Source organism: Brachyhypopomus gauderio, unplaced genomic scaffold (genome assembly GCF_052324685.1).
Source record: "Brachyhypopomus gauderio isolate BG-103 unplaced genomic scaffold, BGAUD_0.2 sc336, whole genome shotgun sequence".
Classification (NCBI taxonomy): domain Eukaryota; kingdom Metazoa; phylum Chordata; class Actinopteri; order Gymnotiformes; family Hypopomidae; genus Brachyhypopomus; species Brachyhypopomus gauderio.
Genome location: NW_027507157.1, coordinates 37,383 through 58,771, shown reverse-complemented (window position 1 = coordinate 58,771; position 21,389 = coordinate 37,383). Strand labels below are relative to the sequence as shown.

General features: G+C 47.7%; 1 protein-coding gene across 9 annotated transcripts in view; it reads right to left on the bottom strand.

Annotated features, from left to right (window-relative positions):
• LOC143504815 (FERM domain-containing protein 4A-like) overlaps positions 1 to 21,389 on the bottom strand; it is a 67,972-nt gene that overhangs the window by 10,572 nt on the left and 36,011 nt on the right. For 7 of the 9 annotated variants that reach the window (XM_076996033.1, XM_076996034.1, XM_076996031.1 and 4 more), the window contains exons 3-15: positions 20,822 to 20,916; positions 19,881 to 19,973; positions 18,286 to 18,370; positions 17,545 to 17,601; positions 17,120 to 17,142; positions 16,305 to 16,388; positions 16,009 to 16,074; positions 15,642 to 15,699; positions 15,235 to 15,321; positions 10,403 to 10,478; positions 7,999 to 8,141; positions 7,293 to 7,434; positions 4,280 to 4,413 (exon numbers count right to left, since the gene is read on the bottom strand). In XM_076996033.1, the coding sequence (XP_076852148.1) occupies positions 4,280 to 4,413; positions 7,293 to 7,434; positions 7,999 to 8,141; positions 10,403 to 10,478; positions 15,235 to 15,321; positions 15,642 to 15,699; positions 16,009 to 16,074; positions 16,305 to 16,388; positions 17,120 to 17,142; positions 17,545 to 17,601; positions 18,286 to 18,370; positions 19,881 to 19,973; positions 20,822 to 20,916 (1,143 nt within the window). Of the gene's footprint in view, positions 1 to 4,279; positions 4,414 to 7,292; positions 7,435 to 7,998; positions 8,142 to 10,401; positions 10,479 to 15,234; positions 15,322 to 15,641; positions 15,700 to 16,008; positions 16,075 to 16,304; positions 16,389 to 17,119; positions 17,143 to 17,544; positions 17,602 to 18,285; positions 18,371 to 19,880; positions 19,974 to 20,821; positions 20,917 to 21,389 lie in introns of all 9 variants that reach the window. The other 2 variants (XM_076996035.1, XM_076996032.1) reach the window with 1 other exon arrangement.

Below are 21,389 nucleotides of genomic sequence, written 5' to 3'. Positions count from 1 at the left end.
CAAACAGCTTAAAACATTAAAGTTCATACAACGATATAAGTTTTAATCTCAATAAGCTCAACATTTTCAAGTGAAGACAATCACTAAACTCATTGTTTTTCATTTAATATTTGCAGAGTGTCTGACGCAATGCGCTCCTGCATGCCTATTGGTTAAAACCATCTAATTAGCATACTGTGATTTTTGAACAAACATGGTGGACAGTGCGGCTGGTGCGGGAAAACTACTCTGTAAACCCAGCATTAAGGTTTTGGGCTGTCTTAACTTTTTGTTGTCACGTTGAGGACCCCGGCCCCTCCCTTTTGGGCGTGTGTTAACGTTGTCCACGTGCTTTGTCTGCGTCAGTGGATCTCCATGGTTATGGTTATGTCGTGTGATAATCTGTCTCACCTGTGAATCGTCTCGTAATCACGTGGGGCTAATGTGGTTTGTCTACTTAATGTGCGTTCGCGCAGTGTCCTGTGCTCGTCGTTGTCTATGTCTGCACGTAGTGTATGCTTGTTTGCAGTGTGAGAGTATCCGTTATTCGTGTGCTTCTTGCGCTACATGTTTAATAAATACAAAGTGACGTTAGTCAAAGAGGATTCCGTGTCTCATCCTTCGTGACAGCCTGAACGTCACAGAACGACGAGCCGCGAAGAGACACTAAAATGCCAGGCTACGCCACCCGGCCTAAGAAGGCACTTTGCCCCAGCAAGCGGCACCACCGCTCTTCCTCCTCTCCCGCGCGCCGCATAACCCTGCCGACTCGGGAACAGCTGATGACGGACCCGGTGTGCGCCCTCCAGCTGGCCTCAGCCCAGAAGGTAGAGGAGAGAGACCCCGAGTTGGCGGAGGCCTTCCGCCAGGGCTTTGGAGGGAGCGACACTCCCCTCCATCCCGCGCCCTCTCGCCTCTGGAGGGGGGTCCCGGTGTGATCTGCGTCACGGACTCGACCCCGGAGGCGGAATTCGGGGAGGAGGACTCCGAGGAGGAGTTAGAGGAGGAGGATTACCCCCCTCCACCTGTGTGCCCTTCCCCTACCGCGGGCTACGAGGAGGAGGGAGAGGAAGAAGAGGATTACCCTCCGTCCGTTTACTCCGCTCCCACCATAGACTATGTTGGGGAGGGGGAGGAGGCCTACCCCCCGTCGGTGAGCGACGCCACAACGGTCAACTACGGGGAGGAGGAAGAGGAGGAAGACGATGGAGAATACCCTCCGTCGGAGCGCCCTGCATACCCCGCCGATTACGGTGAGGAGGAGGAAGGGTACGAGGAGGAGGATCGTCCTCTGTCCGTGCACTCGGGCGTCTCAGAGTGCACGGACGGCGAACTCTACTCCGAGGAAGAGGGCAGTCCACCCCCCTCTGAGTGTTCTGCGGGGATGGTGAAGGGTAGGTGGAGCTCGTCCTCCGACCGCTCCGGAGGAGAGAAGATGGACTGCTCCCGGGGTGGCAGCCCGGAGCAGCCCATGAGTTGGAACTGGGGCAGCGAGGTGGAGGAGATGGAGGTGGAAGCGCACAGGGTCGACTCCAGAGGGTGGTCGCGAGGCGAGGTGGAAGTACCATATGGCCAGCTGGGGTGAGAGTTCGCCAGCCGCGCTGCGCCAGGCGCGTCCGCCAGGCACGTTCGCCAGCCGCGCTGCGCCCGGAGGAGGGTATGCAGCAAGGGCAGGAGGAGCACCGCCTACCGCAGCGCCTGCTGCACCAGTAGCTCCCGACCTCTCTCCCTTCATCGCTCTCCTCCTGGCGCGCAGCCTGGCGCCTATGTCGTGTGTGTGTGTGCCTGTAATTGTAAGTCTGCCCGTATGTGTAGAACTGAGCGCGTCGGATCCGCCCATTGTCGTGGGTTCAGGGCACTCGGTCCTGTTGGCACCCCGGGACGGGTGGTGCCCTTGGAGGGGGCGTCTGTCACGTTGAGGACCCCGGCCCCTCCCTTTTGGGCGTGTGTTAACGTTGTCCACGTGCTTTGTCTGCGTCAGTGGATCTCCGTGGTTATGGTTATGTCGTGTGATAATCTGTCTCACCTGTGAATCGTCTCGTAATCACGTGGGGCTAATGTGGTTTGTCTACTTAATGTGTGTTCGCGCAGTGTCCTGTGCTCGTCGTTGTCTATGTCTGCACGTAGTGTATGCTTGTTTGCAGTGTGAGAGTATCCGTTATTCGTGCGCTTCTTGCGCTACATGTTTAATAAATACAAAGTGACGTCAGTCAAAGAGGATTCCGTGTCTCATCCTTCGTGACAGCCCGAACGTCACATTTGTTATGTTTAAAGTTTCGATTCCCAGACCTGAAGCCATGACCGAGGTGCCCCTGAGCAAGACCCTTAACCCTCAATTGCTCACTTGAGATAAAATGTAAGTCACTCTGGATAAGAGCATCTGGCAAATGCCATAAAAATGTAAAAAAAAGGTTAAGTTGGGAGAAATTATATTAATTATATAATTATTACTAAAAGTATTGTAGTATGTAGTACTTAAAATATATATATATATATATCCTAAAAATTAAGATTTTCCTAAACTTATATATTTTATTTAAAGTTTTTTTTTTTTAAGTTAACTGTACTTAAAAATTATATTACATGAACTTAACATTTCTTAGGTAATCGGTTACAACAAAACTTTTGAGTTTAGTGAACTAGTTGGGTTTTACAGTGTACTTTGTTTCACAACAAATAGCTGTCTGACTGAACAGTTCTATTGTATTACGTACAGTTCTATTGTATTGAACAGCGTTTATTTTCAAAACGCCCAATCTTATTGTCTTCACGTTCTCTCATGTTTCGTCCTGGAATTACAAGAGGCTCGTATTTGTTAACGTAATACAATAGAACTGTTCAGTCAGACAGCTATTTGTTGTGAAACAAAGTAGTCTTTATTTATTATTATTTAGCCTAAATTCCAGCACTTTTCAAACCTGAAACACAAAGCAACATTAAAATTCGGCAGGGAAATGTTCATTCCCCTGTTTTTGAGGGGTGTTTCTTTATGTGGTAATCCACATATCGTTTCGAACAACACAGCAAAACTATTTATGTTTGATGTCTGGTGTAGCATCAGGTAAAAATGTTCTTTCACCGGTTTTGCAGGGGTTTTTTATTCTCCACTGCCACCTATCGTTTCGGAGAACACTGCAGTGAAGCTCGCGAAAGTATAAATGCTTCCACCGTTCGCGCAGGGTCGCGCGAGGTGGGCGGAGTCACGCGCTACGGTCACTCGCGAAAGTATAAACCAGGATTTATAAAGGTGTATGAACCCTGCAAACATGACTTTGTTCATTGCGCTGAGGCGCGGCGCGTGCGAAGTTAAAAAATTTGAGAGGTGCACGACCTCGCGAATCGACAGCGCACGAGGCCCTCGCGATTACGTAATTTTTGCCGCGCGGACCCTCGGTCCGGTGTGTGTTACACTAGTGTCAGGTGGTGTGGAGGTGTTGTGTGTTACACTAGTGTCAGGTGGTGTGGAGGTGTTGTGTGTTATTCCAGTGTCAGGTGGTGTGGAGGCGGTGTGTGTTACACTAGTGTCAGGTGGTGTGGAGGTGGTGTGTTACACTAGTGACAGGTGGTGTGGAGGTGGTGTGTGTTACACTAGTGACAGGTGGTGTGGAGGTGTTGTGTGTTAGTCTAGTGTCAGGTGGTGTGGAGGCAGTGTGTGTTATACTAGTGTCAGGTGGTGTGGAGGCGGTGTGTGTTACACTAGTGTCAGGTGGTGTGGAGGTGTTGTGTGTTATTCTAGTGTCAGGTGGTGTGGAGGCAGTGTGTGTTACACTAGTGTCAGGTGGTGTGGAGGTGGTGTGTGTTACACTAGTGTCAGGTGGTGTGGAGGTGTTGTGTGTTATTCCAGTGTCAGGTGGTGTGGAGGCGGTGTGTTACACTAGTGACAGGTGGTGTGGAGGTGGTGTGTGTTACACTAGTGACAGGTGGTGTGGAGGTGTTGTGTGTTAATCTAGTGTCAGGCGGTGTGGAGGTGGTGTGTGTTACACTAGTGTCAGGCAGTGTGGAGGTGGTGCGTGTTACACTAGTGTCAGGCGGTGTGGAGGTGGTGTGTGTTACACTAGTGTCAGGTGGTGTGGAGGTGGTGCGTGTTACACTAGTGTCAGGTGGTGTGGAAGTGGTGCGTGTTACACTAGTGTCAGGTGGTGTGGAGGTGGTGCGTGTTACACTAGTGTCAGGTGGTGTGTTTTACACTAGTGTCAGGTGGTGTGGAGGTGGTGCGTGTTACACTAGTGTCAGGTGGTGTGGAGGTGGTGTGTGTTACACTAGTGTCAGGTGGTGTGGAGGTGGTGCGTGAGGCCCTGACCGCTTCTCTGATGCAGATGTTCTTGAGCTCCTCTATCCTCTGCCGCAGCGTCTCCTCCAGGGCCTCCTGCCTAGCACGCAGCGCTGCTAGCATGTCCTTCTTTGCCGTCTGTGAGCTGTCTGACTCTTGAGAACCTGCACACACACACCAAACATCAACTCTGTCAGCTTTGAAGTGTGTGAGTGTTATCAGTTAATATATTCAGCTGAGAGGTGGAGACGTGATGATACTAATTACACAAAGGTCAAAGACTAAAGGGCAAACAAACTCAGCAAGTTCAGGTCAGATGTGAACAATGAGGTTGACCTTTACTCTGTGAAAGTGTGTGTGTGTCACCCATCCTGAAGGGGCGGGCTGTACACATGCATGGGTGGAAGCACACGCAATTGAATGGTGTGAGATTTTTAACTGGTAGACATTGTTTAAGAGAGGCACCATGGGGGTGAAAACAAGAAGCAAGGCATTGTTATGTGAGGGTGTGTGTGTGTGTGTGTATATGTGTGTGTGTGTGAGTTTGTGTGTTTGAGTGAATTGGTACGCTTAAAAGCCCAAATGTCAGAAGGAAGTGAGTGGACCATTCTGATAGGACCTCAGCCTCTCTATAATTCACACCATAAAATATGTGTGTGTGTGTGTGTGTGTGTGTGTGTGTGTGTGTGTGTGTCTTACAAAAACATCTGTCTGATGCGCAGTTTGCTGTGCAGCACTCCAGGCTTACACTAATGTGTACTGGGGTGTGTGTGTGTGTGCGCGTGTATGTGTGTGTGTGTGTGTGTGTGTGTGTGTGTGGGTAAGGATCAGGGTCGTGAGGCACTCCAGGCCAGGACTGTGTGTTTATTTGTCCTGTCACTGGCAGACAGGAAGGGTGTCTGGGAATGTGTCATGTGTCATCTTTACAAAACAGCTGCGTCAGTAGACTCCACACTGGCGTGTGTGTGTGTGTGTGTGTGTTGGGGTGGGGGGGTGTTTGTGAGTGTGTGTGTGTGGGGGTGGGCAACAGAATGACGTGGTTACTGGGATTCTGAATTTCCTGTTCAGATTAAACTGAAATTGTGTCCTGAAATATTCAGGAAATGTAAATGAGTGTCCCAGTTCCAGCGTGCAGTGTGTCATACATCATCAGTGCGAGCCCACAGACTGCTGCTGCTGGTTTGTTGAAGTGAACACTGTGATGAATGAGGACTGTGCAGTTAGACCTCCAGTCTGCTCCTCTGGGGAAACCTGCAGAGCGTCTGAGATGTTGTTCTCTCTCTGTCTCCGTGTCTGTGTGTGTGTACAGAAACAGACTCAGCCACCCTTTCCACGGCTGGCTGGGGGGCCGAGCTACAGACCCACGTCCTACAGCTTGTGACGCCAGCCAATAATGTGTTTTTGTGTGTATGTACATACACCACACACACACACACACACACACACACACACACACACACACACACACACACACACACACACACACGCACGCAGACACATACACACACATGTGCACACACACACGCACACACACACACACACACACACACACACACACACACACACACACACACACACACACACACATGTGCACGCACACACACACGCACTCATGCACACACACACGCACGCACGCACGCACTCATGCACACACATACATGCACGCACGCACACACACATACACAGACACACACACACATGCACGCACACACAGCCTAATTCTGTCAGTGGAACAGAGGGTCTTTGTTCTGGACAGGACAAAGTTGGCAGCCTCCTGCAGTCTCCCATCTCTCCCTCTCTCCCTCCCTCCATTCATCCATCTCTCCTAAATTTGTCCATCCTCTATATTTAGTGCCTGTAAGGAGGGGTGTAGTAGTGGCCCACACATACACACACACACACACACACACACACACACACACACACACACACACGCAGTGACTACTGTACCAGGATCCTCTCACTCTCAGTCACCTGCGGTCAAGACCTCAGGATTTTAATGAATGAGTTGAGAGTACAGTGCCAATGCACTAGCCCGGGGTGCTTCTCTACAATAGTGATCTCACCCCTCAACTCCCTCTGCATGCACTTAGGAAATGAAAGAGTGGAGACTCCCTCGCTCTCTCTGTCCTCAACGTCCTGCCCCTTCACACTCTGACTGTGTTTGTCTCTGTATCTCTCACTCTGACTGTGTTTGTCTATGTATCTCTCACTCTGACTGTGTTTGTCTATGTCTCTCTCACTCTGACTGTGTTTGTCTCTGTATCTCTCACTGACTGTGCCTGTCTCTGTATCTCTCACTCTCACTGTGTCTGTCTCTGTATCTCTCACTGACTGTGCCTGTCTCTGTATCTTGACTTTGACTGTGTCTGTCTCTGTATCTGACTCTGTTTGTCTATGTATCTCTCACTGACTGTGTCTGTCTCTGTATCTCTCACACTGACTGTGTTTGTCTCTGTATCTCTCACTCTGACTGTGTCTGTCTCTGTATCTCTCACTCTGACTGTGTTTGTCTATGTATCTCTCACTGACTGTGTCTGTCTCTGTATCTCTCTCACTGACTGTGTCTGTCTCTGTATCTCTGACTCTGACTGTGTTTGTCTCTGTATCTCTCACTCTGACTGTGTCTGTCTCTCTTTCTCTACACGTGACAAGTGATACCATGGCAGGATTCCAAAAGCAACAGCAGGCAGAGTTGTTCTCACTCCCCCCACACACACAGAGCTGAATAAACACAAAATCCTATCAATGTAATGTTTTTATTCATGACATCACCCCTCTTTAGAAAATGTTTGTGTCTGAATGTGTGCACACGTGTGTGTTTTCATGCATATGTATGTTTGTATGTGTGTGGTGTGTGTGTGTGTATGGTGTGTGTGAGTATGGGTGTGGTGTGTGTGTGTGTATGTGGTGTGTTTGTGTGTGTGTGTGGTGTGTGTGTGTGTGTGTATGGTGTGTGTGAGTGGTGTGTGAGTATGGGTGCGGTGTGTGTGTGTGTGGTGTGTGTAAGTGGTGTGTGTGTGTGTGTGGTGTGTGTACTAACCTGAGGACAGAAGGCTTCCACTGCTCCCACTAATAATCTTGCCCTTGCTGCCCATGTTGGCGAGTTTGGAGGTCTTCAGAGTACCCGTCTCTGTGAGGTCAATGGCAATCTCATTCAGACTGCGTGCTGCATGGATCTTAGACTGAGAATCATAAAGACAGAGAGACAGAGGGGAAGTGGAGAGAGAGAGAGAGAGAGGCTATGAATTTGCTAGCCAGCTGTATATGTGTGACAGGATTTTCCGAGAGATGTACAGTACATTCCACGCAGCTTTTAAAAGTGTAACTCAATCCTCACACTCACTTTGAGAAAAGGAACAGGCAGATATGTGTGTGAGTGTGTGTGTAGTTCTCACAGCTGCTGCAGAGTCTACGTATCTGTCGTCCAGACAAACGGAGAATCAAAGAGGAAACGGGAACGTGCTGACTGAACACATACCACCACGGTCCTCGCAGATCATTCACAAGCACAAGATGCACACGCAGAACAAAGATGTACGTGCACGCATGCACGCACACAAACACACGTGCACGAGCGCGCACACAAACACACGTGCACGAATGCACACAAATACACGTGCACGAGTGCGCACACAAACACACGTGCATGAGCACGCACACAAACACACGTGCACGCACGCACGCACACAAACACACGTGCACGAGTGCACACACAAACACACGTGCACGAGCGCGCGGACACACACCTTGCTCTGTTTGCGGTCCAGGTAGAACTGGTGCTGGCTGATGGCCATGGCCCAGATGGACTTGATGAGGGCGGGACAGGCGTACCAGGTGTGCACGGCGATGCCACTGTGACCAAACGTCCTTCGCGTTACCGACGCCCTGCAGTTAGAGCAAACACAACCCACTTTATATTCACTGAACATCTTTGACTTCTATCAAAGACAGAAATACAGCATTGTCTGTTGAAATGATGGCTTTGTGCTGGCGATGGCAACCCAACACAATCCACAGGTCACTGTACAGCTCATTGTCTTATAAGTGCCAGTTTACAAGACATTACAACAGTGCACAGTGTTGGAAGCACTAAGCTATAATTGACTAGTTTAAACTAATATAACCCCCCTTTGTGTATATTGTGTAACAAAATCAAATTAGTGCTTCACTAAGGTGAGCGCAGGATGGTGTAACCACAGAATTCATTTACATTCACAGATTACAGTAAACCCTCCAAACAACAGCGCTAGGCACAGCTCTAGCCGTGGGAGCAGCTGTAACCGGGCGGAGGCTTGCTGGGGCCGGACACAGAGCCTTGGGGAAGTAACCACTGTACCACACACAGTGCCATTTACAGCACAGAGCACACCTACAAGCTGGGGCTGTGTGTGTGTGTATGTGTGTGTGTGTCTGCAGTGGGGAGGGGGGCTGTGTGTGTGTGTATGTGTGTGTGTGTCTGCGGTGGGGAGGGGGGCTGTGTGTGTGTGGTGCGTGTGTGTGTGTGTGTGTTTGTGTGTATGTGTGGTATGTGTGTGTGTGTGTGTGTGTGTGGTGGGCTGTGTTTAAGGTAGCTCTCTGCCTGTCTGTTGTTACATGGGTTTAATAAAGACCCAGTGCTCTATAAATACCTCTGACACGTGTGCTCACACACTTAGAGAAACACAGAGCCTTGTGTGTGAGTGACAGCCTTAGCAACCACAGAGACAGATTATAACCCCGTACAGACAGATTATAACCCTGTATAGGCACAGAATAACCCTGTACACTGTAAATCAGTCATAGATCCAGATGTGTAGACACTTTCTCATAATCTAAACGCTCCCCTTACTGACGCCTCCTCCCCTCTCCTCTCCTCTTTCAACATTGCGTTGCCCTCAAGCTCCTGCTGGATCTCCTGCTTCCCACTGGGGGAGTGAGGAGGAGGTGGGGAGGGTGTCAGAGGTGCTGGGTCGGTCTGGGTCCTGGGATCTCCTCTGTACTAACCACGCAGTGATGAGCTCATAGGAACCGCAGCAAAGACAAACGCATCTTATCTCTCTAGACAGTGGGGTCTGGGGGTTTTGGTTCATATACCCCTGTTGTTATTTACCCTGGTCAAAGGAAGCAAAGGACGCTACAAGCTCAGAACCTGTATGGCAAACCCACACTCCACACTACATCGCTTACACAGGGAGGAAGCTGATCTAATCACAATGACCTTATTTGATGGCCTCAGCACAGCCGTCTCCAGGACTGATGCATGGAGTTCGGTACAGACTCTATGTGTCTGGGAGACTGGGGGAATCTGAGAGAGACCAGGGGAATCTGAGAGAGACCGGGGGAAATCTGAGAGAGACTCGGGAAACCTGAGAGAGACCAGGAGAAATCTGAGAGAGACCGGGGGAAATCTGAGAGAGACCGGGGTAATCTGAGAGAGACCGGGGTAATCTGAGAGAGACCGAGGAAATCTGAGAGAGACCGGGGTAATCTGAGAGAGACCGGGGTAATCTGAGAGAGACCGAGGAAATCTGAGAGAGACCGGGGAAATCTGAGAGAGACTGGGGAAATCTGAGAGAGACCAGGGGAAATCTGAGAGAGACCAGGGGAAATCTGAGAGAGACCGAGGGAATATGAGAGAGACCGAGGAAATCTGAGAGAGACCGGGGGAAATCTGAGAGAGACCGGGGAAATTTGAGAGAGACTGGGGAAACCTGAGAGAGACCAGGGGAAATCTGAGAGAGACCGGGGGAAATCTGAGAGAGACCGGGGGAAATCTGAGAGAGACCGGGGGAATCTGAGAGAGACTGGGGGGAATCTGAGAGAGACCGGGGAAATCTGAGAGAGACCGGGGGAAATCTGAGAGAGACCGGGGGAATCTGCGAGAGACCGGGGGAATCTGAGAGAGACCGGGGAAATCTGAGAGAGACCGGGGAAATCTGAGAGAGACCGGGGGAATCTGAGACAGTGCTGAGATAAGTGCTGGGAACTTTTTGCAAGTTAATAATGTCACAAATCTCATCAGCATAGCAAAACAAAAGCTAAGACAGCAATGCCATGAGTAAGAGTGTTGCTCATTTCCTACAAAGACTGAGGTGCAATGATGTATTTACTTTACACTCTCATGAACTGAGGTTTTGTGTGTGTGTGTCTTTTCTGTAATATATATTTACCTTCTAGGGTCATGAACTTCCACTGAGAACTTCTTCTCTCTGAAGTAAAGATTCTCCAGTTGCCTCCATTGGAACACCTGAGGAGAAGAGATGACCGTTTTAGAGCAGCTCCACTGCCTTCATCTACACATCCACAGCAGTTGGTCAAGTTAATTCCTCAGGGTACACAATCCACGGCCCATAGCAGTAACAGAGGATCCACCCCACAGCGGTCAGCTCAGCCTGGATTCCTAATGTGTCACACACGTTCACACCAGAGTGCTCATTTGTCCTTTTAAAGCTGTGTCCCACTCCTCAGACATACTCCTCACAGAACTGCTTGAAGAGTAAGTGTGCATGTGTGTGTGTGTGAGTGAGATCCTCCTTAAGAGTTCTGGGCCCTGTCTGTGTGTGAGCGAGAGAGTGTGTTTGGAAGGGGAATGAGAGAGAAAGAGGGTGGGGCCAGAGGCCTTCTCAGACCCCCCCCCCCCCTCCCTCTGGGATACAAACTTCCTGCTCCCACCACGGCTGTGCGTGGGCGGGGACTGGGGAGAGTGCAGAGTGACGTGTGTGTGTGTGTGTGTGTGTGTGTGGGTACACATCACAGCCACTGATCCAAACACAACTCTGTAGCTTTGTTCAACTCCCCCTTTTCTCTTCATACACTCATAAAGCTAGGTTCTGTTTCTCATTAAACACACACACACACACACACACACACACACACACACACACACACACACACACACACACACACACACACACTCTGGACTCCTCCAGCCATCAGCTGAACAGATGAGCCAGAGGAGGTAGAGGGCAGAGTTCTCTCAGTCCTGAAGCTACGTGTCTCTGTGTCTACAACAGAGACGTGTGACCACTGCTGTGTGGCCAGTGGACGACCAGATTCCACTGGGATGTTAGTTTGTTATCAGGCTGTGGTACATAAAGAACCTCAAAAAGGGCAGTGAAAGAAAGGGGAAGAGAGGAGAAAAACAGGAGAGAGAGAGAGAGAGAGAGAGAGAGAGAGAGAGGGAGAGAGAGAGAGAGAGAAAGATAGAGGGAGAGAGAGGAGGCTGAAGAATTTTAACAGCCTGGGAAAACAATGGACAGATGAGGGAAGCAGGGAGGAAGGGAACAATGTCAAACACACACACACACACACACACACACACACACACACACACACACACACACACACACACACACACACACACACACACACACACACACACACACCACACACACACACACACACACACACACACACAGACACCACACACACACACACACACACACACACACACACACACACACACACACACACACACACACAAATGTAAACATACAGACATACAAACATGTTCTACATATATCATCAGTACCACTAAGCCACACTCACAGGGCAGATAGATCATAGGACAGTGTTTAAAGAGAACATATTGAGTCTTTTGAGGGGCCCTGGTGGTCTCTGGGGACTAAGAACAAATCTGACCTCAACACTTTCTCAACAGCTTTCATCTAGCAGATTTTATCGCTTGTACTGTTTTCCTTTTGGGAGAGAGAGGGAGGGAAGGATGGGGGGGGGGGGGGGGCATCTAGAATGATCCGTGACGCTAAAATACTCAGAGATTAAGTTCTAGGAGTGGCCAATGAGGAGGAGAGCGTTAGTCACACCAAAGTGCCTTCTGGGTACAGCAAGGTGGGAGAAGGGATTCAACCATTGTTCAGGGTGAACACAACACTGCTGTGTGTGTGTGTGTGTGTGTGTGTGTGTGTGTGTGTGTGTGTGTGTGTGTGTGTGTGTGTGTGTGTGTGTGTGTGTGTGAAATATTAAGGCTCTGCAAAGACTAAAGGCCCTAGAGTATTAAAAATATGAACAACATTACAGAATACTGAAGCAGGTCTAGTCACTACAGGATACTGAAGCAGGTCTAGTCACTACAGAATACTGAAGCAGGTCTACACTGACGTTTTACCACAGGACAGTCAGATGATGAGGTCCAGAGTGATGAGTGTAGCATGTTGCAGTGCCAATGCTCCAATCCCCATCACTGTTAACCAGCGGGGGCCATTTTGATGGAGTTTCATTGGGATGAGGGTTGGTGTCTCTGTGGACTACAGTCTGCCAATAAAACATCTACCAAAATGTCTTGGGTGCGTCTGTATTATGACTACCAGGCACTATTATTAGCCCCATAATACACAACACGCCCACCGCAAAGTCAACTCGTACAATAAGACTATATAGACTGAACAGTCGACACATACAATGAGACTACGCACACGTGATGATCTCTGGAGAATAAATCAACTGTAGTGCAGAGAGACAGAGACAGTCACACAGACACAGACACAGCGTCTGCGGGAAGGTTGAGTGAGAGTGTGTACAGTGCAGGATACAGTGCAGATGATGACGGTCAAGGCAATATGGATGTCAGAGGCCATGGCAGACAGGAAACACACACACACACACACACACACACACACACACACACACACACACACTGTCCATGCATCAGTGTGTGTGTGTGTGTGTGTGTGTGTGTATGTGTGTTCTCTATTTGGGGAGGTGCATAAAACTTAAGTGCTGAGTCATTTATGCAAGGGCTTGGATACTCCAATATTCTCATACACACACACACACACACACACACACACACACACACACACACACACACACACACACACACACACGTGTGTGTCTTAACTCACTTGTGGTCACACAGTTATTACTGCATCCTATCAGGAGAGACTGAACAACCAAACACACACTGTGGTTCACTTAACTGTTCATGCCATCTTTACATACACAGCCCACAATGGTGGTAAACAACCAGGAATCATTAGCATATGTGAGTTAACCACCAATTAAGACCAGAACTTGTGCAGCTCTGAAACAGATACTAGCATCAGGCTAGGCTAATACACTACACTAAACAACACACACACACACACACACACACACACACACACACACACACACACACACACACACACACACACACACACACACACACACACACACACACACACACACACAAACATTAAATGCTAGGAGTCTGGGCAGAAGTCTCCACACCTGTGCTGTAGAAACCCGTGAGCTGAAAGGTGTGAGTGCCACTATATCAGAGCAGTGAGGGAACTTCACTGGGGAGGATCTACCAGTCTATATACGTCTACATCTACATCTGGGGAGGATCTACCAGTCTATATATGTCTACATCTACATCTGGGGAGGATCTACCAGTCTATATACGTCTACATCTACATCTACATCTGGGGAGGATCTACCAGTCTATATACGACTACATCTACATCTACATCTACATCTGGGGAGGATCTACCAGTCTATATACGTCTACATCTACATCTGGGGAGGATCTACCAGTCTATATACGTCTACATCTACATCTGGGGAGGATCTACCAGTCTATCTACGTCTACATCTACATCTGGGGAGGATCTACTAGTCTATATACGTCTACATCTACATCTGGGGAGGATCTACCAGTCTATATACGTCTACATCTACATCTACATCTGGGGAGGATCTACCAGTCTATATACGACTACATCTACATCTACATCTACATCTGGGGAGGATCTACCAGTCTATATACGTCTACATCTTCATCTGGGGAGGATCTACCAGTCTATATACGTCTACATCTACATCTGGGGAGGATCTACCAGTCTATATACGTCTACATCTACATCTGGGGAGGATCTACAAGTCTATATACGTCTACATCTACATCTGGGGAGAATCTACCAGTCTATATACGTCTACATCTACATCTGGGGAGGATCTACCAGTCTATATACGTCAACATTTACATCGACATCTACATCTGGGGAGGACCTACCAGTCTATCTACGTCTATCAGTGATGGAGAAGCTACAACCTCCATTTAAGCCTTGATATAACATTTCTGCAAACCCTTAAGTTTTACGTGTGCTTTCTCTCTCTCTCCCCTCTCTCTTTCTTCTCCTCTTTCTCCATCTCACTCTTTCCCTCTCCCCCTCCCTCTCTCTCTCTCTCTCTTTCTCTCTCCAAATAGGTCTGCCTGATCTCCTGCTTGGCCGAATGATGCTGTGCTTTGAATGCTATTTTAGTCTGCGGTTTGGAGGAAAGTGCACTAACACATTTTCCACCACTGCTCACAAATTCACACTCACACACACTCACACGCACAAGGTGTAGAGTGAGATATTGTTGCCAAAAGATGCATCTCTGAACACAGCTCTGGGTCAGAGGGAGTGAGTAATGGTGTGCCATCTGTCTGGGAGCTCGTGCCTCTCTGTCTTATGTTCCGCCCCACCTTGACCTATGGTCACAGCCCTGGGGTCATTACCTCGTGGGGTCATGCAAAGGTCTAGGGTTACCATACTGTGAAGTCTCGGCTCATGCATCTTGAGTGATGACACAAGCTAAGAGGTTAGTGAAGGATGTGCTATAGTCATTTATGCACATACATACACACACACACACACACACACACACACACACACACACACACACACACACAAACACGCACACACATGAACACACACACACACACACACACACACACACACACACACACACACACACACACACACACACACACACACACACTGCAGTGTGTCAACTGCTACTCCATATTAATTATCACTCATGCACAAACCAGAAGATAATTCCTATGTAGATAAGACGTGAGCAGAGTGGATATCTGTTTTTAAAGAAAAGACAATCCAGTTCTGAGAATACCGTGTAATGATACTGATGACATGTGACACCTATACAAGCTATACAAGTGCAGTGCTCACTGCAAATGAACAACAGTTAGGCTGAGAGAGAAGAGAACTCCTTACCTTCCTGGGTTTCACTTTGTCCTGGTAGTCATACTGAAAGATGCCCTTATAGCTTAACCCCAGCCACCACGGGATTCCTTGCTTATCCTGAGAGAGAGAGAGAGAGAGAGAGAGAGAGATAGATTGTGGGAGACCTTACTGGGTGTTGATACAAGCCTTCCATATAGTCTTAGTCTTAATGTCCTGTAACATGCTGGTGTGTTAGTGTGTGTGTGTGTGTGTGTGTGTGTGTGTGTGTGTGTGTGTGTGTGTGTGTGTGTGTGTGTGTGTGTGTGTGTGTTATATGTGTGTGTTTCAGTGTGTGTGTGTGTGTGTGTGTGTGTGTGTGTGTGTGTGTGTGTGTGTGTGTGTGTCGGTTGAAGCTAATGCTGATACGTGTACATACACCAGCAGACAGACACACCCACCTTAACCGCATAGTAATGTACTCCATATGTAGGCAGTGACTCCACAATGCTCATATAACTGAGAGAAAGAGAGAGGGAGAGAGGGAGAGAGAGGGAGGGAGGGAGAGAGAGAGAGAGAGAGAGAGAGAGGGAGGGAGAGAGGGAAGGACAGATGGAGAGGGAGGATTTGAGAGCCTATATATTTCAGCAAACAGACAAGCACAACTGTTCCAAACCTGCACATGTTAAGACCCTTTAAAGAGGATCAACTAGTGTCATGAGGACATCTAGACATGTTTCAAGAGCAGACAGAAACATTTAAACACTGTTAATATCTTAAAACAGCTGCATTATGGGTATTCATTCACTCCATCTCATTTGGTCTTACTTGACAATAGCCTGACCCCTGGACTGGCCTTTCAGCTTCTTATAGTACTCAATGACTCGGTCTTCACTGTAAACACACACACACACACACACACACACACACACACACACAGACATGAGTTACAGATGACACTAGGTTGAGAGTGTGGCGGGGGCCCCAGCAGGGAGATGTACCCCTGCCAGTGAGCTGGGAGCTAGCCGGTTGGCACTAGCGGCTCCCTCCACAGGGGCCGCCACCCTTAGAGCCCCCGCACAAACAGATGTGCACGTGTGTGTGTGTGTGTGTGTGTGTCTCACCAGTATGCGAGTGATGGATGCTCTTTCAGGGCCTGTGTCGGCAAGGCCGGCAGCTTCTTAAGGTCACCCCGCGTTGCATCATTACTGCAACAAAAAAAAAAAACCACACCCCAGCCATTACCATCCATGTACCCTTCCCACAGTGCACTACAAATCCCAGCAGCCCCAAGAAAGAGCAGCCTTGTAGGTAACAGATACAGGTGAAGTCTCCCCTACTGAGTGTCAGCATGAAAGTCTTTAGGACCCTTTGACAGAAGAGGGAATGAAGAAAGGGACATTTAGAGAGGAGGATGACACAACAGCTCGCGTCCTTCTGAGGACACCCAGCAAGACCACAGTGTGAGAGTGTGAGTGTGTGAGTGACACAGCAGAGTTAACACACTGAGGAAGGAGGAGACGAATCAGGCCAGGAAGAGAGTGTGTGCATGTGAGAGGAAGAACTACAGACACAATCACACACACACACACACACACACACACACACACACACACACACACACACACACACAAACACACAGGCCATGGAATGGGGTCAGTGTGTGTAACATATCTCTGTTTATTCTCTGCATTCCATTTCTTACCATCTGCATCTGTTCCCAGGACTCCCTCCCTCTCCCAACCCTGTTCATTCACACCCCCCCCCCCCCCCCCCCACACACACACACACACACACACACACACACACACACACACACACACTCCCCGCCTTCCGGTCTGTGTCTGTGCAATGTGAAGTGTGTGTTGTGACACTCTCACACAGACACTGTTGTATGTGTGTTCTCTGAGGCTGGAGGAGCTCGTGGGACAGGACTGACCTTGTGAAGTCTCCCTTGGCTTCCTGAAAGACCATCACACAGGCACAGGAGTCAATTAGTGGAAAAAAAATGCAAACAAGGGTTAGGAGGTTACGTATGTTTTTTATGCATGTGTTTGACTCAGGAGGAGGGTCAACATCTCCCATCTGGTGTAAATTCACTAAGGTTCTATACGCACAAGTGGCACCTGAAAGGCACACATGCTAACAAACTTCTCTAGTATGAGCACACATGGGAGACCCTGTTACACACTGTAGTGCAGGCCGCTTGATCTGTTACCTTTTTACAGTAAAGAATGCTATAATGCCGAAATACTGCAGAACCGGGTCTTTAGTCACACACTGTCTCAGTCACACACACACACACACACACACACACACACACACACACACACACACACACACACACACACACACACACCTTACCTGTAATATGTAGGAGGCCAGTTCAAAGACTACTTCACTGTCCACCTCTATGAGCTCCTGCGAGACAGAGTGAGAGTGGGAACGATGGGAATGAGACACTGAGACAGTGAGACGAGACGAGCTGCGGCGTCTCTCCCTGAGCGTTGCCTTCTCAGACGCTCCACATCTTTCTACGCATCATTCCCCGTGTGGCCCTGTCTTACCACCAGTGATCTCCCCCACACACACCTACACATACCAGGGTGTTCATCACCCCGCTTCACATACCAGACACCACAAAGGGATCCTGAATGCCAGGATTGCACCTAATAGCTTGTGTAAACTCACATATCCACTTCCAAACTATTACAGTTAAGAAAAGCCAGTCTTATCAGAGGGGAATTTTATGACGTCTGGCAACTTTAAATATATCTTTCCAGGCAAATGGGAATTCTTTCATAATCCCTCATAAGGTTATTATCTCTTCCCAGATTTACCCGGGTGCTATTGCTTCATCTGCCCTCTAGTGGTAGAACAATGACACTGCAATAATCCCAATCCAGCATTTTACATGAACCACACTAAAACCCACAAACTAATACTTTTGTTAGCTAATTTAGGACAGCTGATATTTGACGCTTCAATAATCAATAATATTTTATTGATTATATTTTATTAAAAGCGCAAATTTTGAACTGAAGACTGAGATTACAAAACAAAGAAAACGTTCTATTATGTCTGTTGGCAGTGGCTTGAGATTACCTTATAAATGCAGGATTTGGCATTGAGGAAGAACAGCTCAATGGTGGCATTGTCCTTCAAATAAGAGATGCTCTCTATATAAAACCTGTGAAGAGCAAGACACAAACCAACACAGATATATGACACAAAGCTGAGTTAAATCATCATGTACGAAAGCCTGGGTTTATTTACAATATTTAACTGTAGCTGTAGTTATTCATTCACCCTAGGAACACTTTACTATGTTCAGACATTCTGTACTTGCACACAACAACTACCAGGGGTCATTAGAAACTCTCTCACATTCTTTCCCACTCTCTCCCAGAAAGTAGAAGATTGAATTCGCTGATTAATTGACTTGAAAAACACAGATGTGACCAGACATGACACAGAATGTGACGAGGACAACTAAACTGGTCATAATAATAAACACACATATCTTCTCTTATCAGTGAGACCCAATGATATATTCCAGTTTGAAAAAACACTACAAGGAAAATATGAATATTCCCTGGTGACAGCAGAACCCCCATAAAAATGGAGATATACATGTACTGGTGGAATACACACTGTCCAGAGAGAGAGAGAGATAGAGAGAGAGAGAGAGAGAGAGAGAGAGAGAGAGAGAGAGAGAGAGAGAGAGAGAGAGAGAGAGAGAGAGACTGTTTTGTGTTCAATGGGATGATTAAAAGTGTCCTGGCAGCTGGTGTAGTTGGACATGTAAGTGAAAGAGAGAGAGTCTCTCACACATCAAAGACTCCTCTCAATCAATATTCCAATCAAGCTCTGAGGGCAGGATTACACACACACACACACACACACACACACACACACACACACACACACACACACACACACACACACACACACACACACACACACACACACACACACACACACACACACACACACACTGCAGTGTGTCAACAGCTACTCCATATTAATTATATAAGGAATTACACTGTTCTTTGTCAAGCATGTTTTGAGTAAAAATTAATAATGCTCATTGACACACTGGTGGCTTCAATTTTGTGCAGTGAGCAGCCAGAATGAAACAGTACGTCCACCACGACAGGGAGAGTAATGAAGGTGCTAATGAGAGGAACAGCAAGTCCTGATTGGCTGACAGCTCCCATGGCGACTAGTTAACTCCAGGGCCAAATTCATTTTGTAGTCTCTTATATCTGAGAGCACTACAACTGCCCCTGTTAATTTGCAGTAACAAAATCACAAGCACACACACTCACACACACACACACACACATCTCGGTGGACCACTTCACTGTCAGAGTGTGAAGTGCTCCCTCCCAACATATGCCATTTACCTAGAACGTCTGCACATACCCTACACCTTTCAAAGCATGACGGCACAAATTAATCAGATATACACCTTCATAACAAATATCACTGAACAAAAAATGGCAGATGTAAATGTGAATTTATTTACAGCCAACATGATTAAAATACAATAATGTCTCCTAACACAGTTCAAAGAGTGGCCTGGAACTGGATCTAACACAGAGTAAATTGTGTGTGTTTGTGTGTATTTGGTACACGTGTGAACGTGTGTGCGTTGTATGAGCATGTATATATAAACATGATGGTCCAGTGCTCACCTAACACAGAAGTAGAGGATGATGGGGCCAGACTTCTTAGGGAACTCGTGTTCCAGAACACGTCTGTCTAACTGCAGCCAACTGAAGTGGCCCCTGCAACACACACACACACACACACACACACACACATCAACACACACATACACACACACACACATACACACACGCTCACCCTGTGATCAGAGCTGTGATTATAAAGACAGGTAAAAATCTAAATATGCAGGAAAATATGCAGCTTTCTGAGAGTGAGTGTGTGTGTGTGTGTGTGTGTGTGTGTGTGTGTGAGACAGTGAGACGAGAAGCAGCCCCCTTGACTTTATTAGCGAGTCCCTGGCGACAACAGTCTGCTTCCTCAAAAAACTGCATGCTGTTGTGTCACAGAGGTCAAGGGTGATCTGACTATATTTCAGAATGTTTCAAAACTACAAATGCACAGGACCCTGGGGTGCATCACACAGATCTGGAAAATGTGTGGTTGGGTCTGTAGTTGTGTGTGTGTGTGTGTGTGTGTGTGTGTGTGTGTGTGTGTGTGTGTGTGTGTGTGTGTGTGTGTGTGTTTGTGTGTGTGTCAGACTCTTCTGACTATATTGTGGAAGCAGAGGGAAAACAGAGCTAACCTTAAACTATCCTGTCACAAAAGCTACATATTTTTAGACTAAAAGCACAAAGCCTTTTTTACAATTAAAGTTAGGGTTAGGGTTAGGGGGAGACTGCAATCATTCTTATTACACACAGGTAGTTACAAATGTAACATAACACATAATATATGTACTTGTGTTAATGTACATGGGCCTTTGTGTGTATGTGTGTGTGTGTGTGTGTGTGTGTGTGTGTGTGTGTGTGTGTGTGCGTGCGTGCGTGCGTGCGTGCGTGCGTGCGTGCGTGCGTGTGTGATAGAGACACACTCCTGATGCTGGAGGGCTGATGGAGGTCAAACTCACGTGTCATCTGTGTAGGAGATTCCAAAGTACTCCTTCTCTTTCAGATTGAAGTGGGATGCTACGAGGTCCAGGAGATCCTTCGCCATCAGTTTGGGCTGAGAGGCAAACAGATCAAATACTGCTGTTAACTTAAGGAGACAAAAGGGTGTTTATATTCCCACTACATTCAAAGCAGAAACACGTCCTCTGGTGGAGAGGTGACAGGAATATATTCTAATGACCACTGGGTTGTGGCAATACCTCAAGTGTTTAAATATGAGGATTTGTAAGGTCAATGTATCAATGTGCAGGAGTGATCGTAAACACACACACACAGTATTTTTTTTATACAGAACTGATCTTCTAAACCTCACAACTTCTACAGAAGATCATATTACTACAGATGTTACTACATGGCAATGTTATGCTGTACACACATATCGAAGCAAACTTCATAGTTCCCAGGCCACAGACTCACACACACACACACACACACACACACACACACACACACACACACACACACACACACACACACACACACACACACACATACACACACACACACACACACACACACACACACACA